The following is a 6,060-nucleotide window of genomic DNA, read 5'->3' on the forward strand; positions in this document are numbered from 1 at the left end:
TGTATGATGAAATGTGAAGTAGGGATCTTATAAAGCTGTATATCAAGATCAAGATATATAATTTGTAATTGACAGAAGAACTGAGTGAATGCTTGCAAATGTTATACATAGATGGAAGAAAAATACAGCAATCTGATGAATGGTTTACTAAAGAGGAGAAAACAATTGAACATTTTATGAGCTACAAATATTGGTATAAACATGGTGGGAGGTATGTGGTTTGTTGCAAGGAAGGAATGTTGGTTGACAGAAGCAACAACTCTTATGTGTGAGAGTGTGCTTTTCCCCACTCCGTTCTATAGAAGTGCGAATTGGATATAATAGGAAAGACATGAGAGTAAGTTGTATGCAACAGGAACAGAGCCCTTAATATTGTAAGTGTATTTGTAATAAAAGAAGAAGATAGGGTCAAGAATAGATGAGTGATGAATGAATATGGATGGAATACAAACATGAACAATTAGTATGGAAGAAGTATGTTGAAGAGATTTAGTCGTATAGAGATAACTTAAGAGACTGAATCGCATCACAAACTTATGAAGGAGCAAGGTCAAGAGAAAGGAGAAAGGAGAGATGAGAAAGTTATAGTTGGATGAAGTTGATTCTCAGAAAGAGGTGAAGAGAACAAAACAGATCATGTGTGAATACAGATGTGGTAGAAGCATAGAACGTTTTACAAGAACTACTTACCCTGAGTAGGAATAGCATGATTGGGATAGATATAGTGGATGGATAGAATTCTGAGGTGGTAGGAAAAGAAGCCCTGGAATTTCTACTTATCAATTTCTATTTTGTATGATTTGATTGCTTATTATACCCCATGACTATCATTAAATATTGTACCTTATGATTCTTGATGAATGTATCTTTTCCTTTTATGTACACTGAGAGCATATGCACCAAAGACAAATTCCTTGTGTGTCCAATCACACTTGGCCAATAAAGAATTCTATTCTATTCTATTTTAATATTCCCATGTTTGTTTTTTAAGAAAAAAAAGGTAATAGCAACTGGAAAATAAAACAGCATGAAATACTGTCCCCTGATGCACCACTGTTTTTAAAAATGTTATGAGAACATTTATAGCTTTATGCATAGACTCTCAATCACAAATCCAAGTATATGATCCCAAGTCTCCCCTCTGAAATGATTAGTATGTACTCTGTATCTTCAGACATCTATCACAATTCTTTTAGGCATGTAAGATCAGACATAAATCATCAAAAATATATGTTGTTAAAATATGTCAGTCGATATTTATGCTGTTTTGCAGATCATCTAGGTATGGACTTCCTATCCATGACATTCCACCCAAACAATGTGACTGAATTTATCCTCTTTGGCCTCATGCAAAATGAAGAAACCCAGAAAATATGCTTTGTCCTGTTTCTGTTCTTCTATTTAATCATTGTGTTGGGCAACCTTCTCATAGTAATCACTATAATCTTCAGCACCCACTTGATGTCTCCCATGTATTACTTCCTCAGTTACTTATCCTTTGTGGACATCTGCTATTCCTCAGTTACAGCTCCCAAAATGATTTCAGATTTTCTTCTGGAAAGAAAAACCATCTCATTTATTGGCTGCATAGCTCAGCTCTTTGGAGTCCATTTCTTTGGCTGCACAGAGATCTTCATTCTTACAGTGATGGCCTATGATCGGTACATTGCGATTTGCAAACCACTCCATTATACCACCATTATGACTAGGCGAGTCTGTGGGCAGATGGTAGCAGCTTCTTGGGTTGGAGGGTTTCTGCACTCCTTGGTGCAAACTCTTGTCACCACCCAGCTTCCTTTTTGTGGGCCCAATGAAATTGACCATTATTTTTGCGATGTCCACCCTCTACTGAAACTGGCCTGTACAGATACCTATATAGTTGGCATCATAGTGGTTGCAAACAGTGGGATGATTGCTTTAAGCTGCTTCCTCATCTTAGTGGTGTCATATATTGTAATCTTGGCCTCCTTGAGATCTCATTCTTCTGAAGGACGTCGTAAGGCTCTTTCTACTTGTGCTTCCCATGTCACAGTAGTAATTTTATTTTTTGGACCATGTACCTTTACTTATATACGCCCTTCTAGCAACTTCTCAGAAGATAAGACAGTAGCTTTGTTTTATACGGTTATCACCCCGATGCTGAACCCATTAATCTACACATTAAGAAATTCAGAGATGAAGAATGCCATTAAAAAATTATGGAGCAAAAAATGTTTTCAACAGAAAAAACAAATTTGTAAACAGAACATGCATAGAAATAATTAAAACAGGATGCCTATCTTTTTGTGAAGATTTTATTTTACTTCTGTCAATATATTATGCTGCTTTTAATATAATTCTTCCACTGACACTTTGCATTTTACTTCGTTATATTTTGTTGTAAATCATTTGATGATTTGATTATAGAGCAGTATAACACTGGATTGAACATCATTTGGTAGCAGGAATAAGTTAACAAATAAATCAAATTTGGTTTGACAAAACATTCAAGATTTCCTATTGGGATTTTATTATTTTTACAGTTCCTCTTCATTAACTTTATTTAGATATAATTACCCGGCCCGTAAAGACCTTTTTGCCCGAAAAGATGCCCCCCAGGGGGGCCCCCTCATGCCCCCCCCTTATTGCATAGGTTCTAGCAGGTATGTTAAAGTGCAAATTGATTTTGGCCATACAACACTGGAGGTCACCTTTTGGAAGCTAAAATCCAGGTCAGAAAATATTCTAGCAACAACACGATCACACACTGATACGGAAATGCATAGCAAGGCAACCAAGAGCAAGGCTGTCAAACTCCAGGCCTGCGGGCTGAATCCAGCCATGGAGTGCTTAGATCTGGCCCGCAGGACTGTACTGGAAACAGTGAAGGACTGGCCCATGGTGTGTCTGCCAGCAAAAATGGAGTTTGGGAGGGCTGTGTGCTGCCCTCCCAAACTCTGCTTTCAGTTGCGACAACCTCCTGCGACCCTCTGCCAGTGAAAATGAAGCTCAGGAGGGCCACTGTGGCCACGCACACCCTGGCCATGCTCAGGGCCACCAAGAGGATTATTAAGTGCTGGAACAAGACTAATATGGGCCCCCTCACCTACACATTAAGTTAACACAACCATGAGGATCTCCCCTTCCCCTCCCCCATCACCCTGTGAGAGGCTCATTAAAAAGGGGGGACTGCCAGAGCAGCAAAGCAGATCAGGAAGTGGGTATGTGTGTGAGGACGAAGTACAGAGAAATGATGTTGGAGTCCACGCAGCCCACAAGTAATTTTTTTTTCCGACTGGGAGAATGATGCATTCTAGTCTATGCGAATGAAAGAAAAGTGACACTTCCCTTGCCTGCCCCCCTCTCCTTCGGTTTATCCTCCTGCATTTTAAAGCCACCTCTTGCCAGTTACCCTTTGGCATGGCTGGTGCACACAGACCCTCCGACTAAGCTAACAGTGGCGCCTCCTTCCTTTTGGCATGAAAGATTTCGACAGGGTGAGAAGTGGAAGTTCATTCTTCAAGAACTGGGGAGAAGGGGAGAAAGAGAGAGGGGGGGGGGTGGATGTGGAGGTGGGGGAGCGATAATTGCTGCTGCTGCTGCACAGGGAAGGACACGCCTTCCTTCCTTGACACTTGCCCTCTGATGATTTGAGTTGATCCAGCTTTGGAGTGTTTTGCTTGCAGGAATCAGACACTATTGTTTTCAGTTAAGCCCAGAAATGGTAGAATCATGGTATTTGTTCCATATTAGCAGGCTTGTAACCCTGCATTCCTATTGGTCCACAAAGACCGTGACGTGATTGGACAGTCAGGATGGCCGTGATTGGCTCGCTAAGAGTCTACCGCGATTGGATGAAACCAATCGTGGGAAACTCAAAGCGATGTCATTGGCCGCCTAGCCGCGGCTAGGTCTATAAGAAGAGCCACCACGAGCGCTGTTTTTCACTTGGAACTGGACTGTAAAATAAAGAGCTGTTGTTCACTTGACCAGAGTCTCTCGTCTCTATGAGCCCGACCAGCCGAACTTAACACTGGCGACGAAGATGGGATCGTGAGACAACGAGACAATCCAGCACGTGGCAAACGGTGCAAAAACGACCATCAAGATGGCCAGCAACACCACGCCACCCGCACCCTTTAACCCGGCCACTGAGGACTGGGAGTCCTACATCGACCGGTTTCAGATGTTTTTGGAATGCAGCAACCTGAAAGACGGCAACGGCAATCGGAAATGGGCCGTATTCTTAACACACTGCGGACCCGCCGTGTTTAAAATGGCCAAGGCTTTGGCAATACCTGCGGACGTCAAGGCAATGGACTGGGACGACCTTGCACCCATTCTCCAAAGCCACTACGCCCCGGCCGTGCCTACCCTCATTTGCCGGCACGCTTTTTACCGACGAGATCAGTGCAAGGGCGAGAGCATCAGCTATTTCGTGGCTGATCTAAGGGACCTTGGAGGTTTGTGCGGATTCACTGACCTAGATGAGGCCATGCGAAACCGGGTCGTCCTCGGCCTAAAAGACCCCACACTGCAAAGCAAGCTGATGGCCAAGGGCGATATCTCCCTCGCTGACGCCCTCGCCGAAGCGACCGCAGCTGAAGCCACCCGCAAATCGGCAGCCCAGATGCGATGATCAAACAGAACCGACCGCCATCCTGTCAGCGAGGCGGTTTCAACATCGGAGAAACACATCACCACCACCCACCACGGCAACATTGAATCCCCCTCTGACAGCGACTACGAGGAGGAAGAAATCCACCGACTCCAGTCGGAACGCGATCGGCGGGACCGGCGGGGTCGTAAGTCAGGCTTCCAGTGTGCCGGCTGCGGAGGCGATCACCCCCGTTCTGAATGCCGATTCTTTGACACCATTTGTCGGCATTGCGAGAAGCAGGGGCACATTGCAAAAGTATGCCGGAATAAACGTAACCATAGTCCCCGACATCGAGGCGGCAGCCCCAGACGACGAGACAGCACCCCCTCCAAGCATCGGGATCGTCAGACTGACAGCCGATGGAGCCGAGATGGCCAGAACAAACGATTCAACGAGCCACCACGAAGAGAAGAGACCCACCAAACGGTTGTCATCGGCCACTCCTCAACCATAGATGCCTGAAAGGTACGCATAGTGGTGGACATCGAAGACCAACCATGCACCATGGAAGTGGACTCCGGATCCTACCTTTCCATGGTCTCGTGGCACACCATCAAACACCTAATACCCAGCATACGCCGACATGAGCTAAGCGACCAAAAGCTGATCCTCAGAGACTACCAGGGGAACTGCATTCCCGTAGCTGGCATCAGGCACTTCAAAATCACTTTCAAAGGCCACACCAACATACTGCCACTCACCATCGTGGACAAAGACCGCCCCAGCTTGCTCGGGCTACAATGGTTCGCGCCGCTAGGGATAGAAATGGCAGGCATCCACCACACAAATGAAGAAGATTGGGAGGCGACGCTCACACGAGACTTCCAGGAGGTCTTTGACAACACCTTAGGCAAGTACAAGGGGTCCCCAATCTCCTTCAATCTTAGCCCAGACGTCGCCCCCATCCGTCTCAAACTGCGGCGAGTGCCATTTGCACTCAAGCCCAAAATCGATGAGGAACTAGATAAGCTCATCGCCCAAGGAGTATTAGAGCCTATTGACCATGCCCGCTGGGAAACACCTATAGTCACCCCTATCAAGCCAGATGGCTCCATAAGAATCTGTGGGGACTATAAGGCCACCCTCAACCATTCCCTGCAGCAAAATGCCTACCCCGTGCCAGTAGTCCAGCACCTCCTGCACTCACTGGGGGGAGGCCGGGTCTTTGCAAAGCTCGACCTGGCACAAGCCTATCAGCAGCTGCCGGTCGATGCAGACACCGCCAAGGCACAGACGATTGTAACGCACCATGGGGCATTTAAATGCAACCGCCTCCAATTTGGCATCAGCGTCGCGCCCGGGGTCTTCCAAAGCCTCATGGAAAGGCTGCTTCAGGGAATTAAGGGAGTAGTGCCATACTTTGATGACGTGTTAGTGGCAGTGGCTAATAAAAATCAACTAGAAAAACGTCTAAGGGCAGT

At 45.8% G+C, this 6,060-nt stretch overlaps 1 protein-coding gene across 1 annotated transcript; it reads left to right on the forward strand.

The window, feature by feature from the left end:
* The first annotated feature begins 1,284 nt into the window (after positions 1-1,284).
* Positions 1,285-2,240, forward strand: LOC113424753 (olfactory receptor 4S2-like). The gene is given in 2 exon segments (XM_026686606.2): positions 1,285-2,209; positions 2,212-2,240. Coding segments are annotated over 2 exon segments (954 nt in total).
* The last annotated feature ends 3,820 nt before the right edge of the window (positions 2,241-6,060 follow it).

This window comes from Notechis scutatus, chromosome 1 (assembly GCF_049901735.1).
Source record: "Notechis scutatus isolate UNSWTSFEM ecotype Mainland chromosome 1, rNotScu1.2, whole genome shotgun sequence".
In the NCBI taxonomy this organism is placed as follows: domain Eukaryota; kingdom Metazoa; phylum Chordata; class Lepidosauria; order Squamata; family Elapidae; genus Notechis; species Notechis scutatus.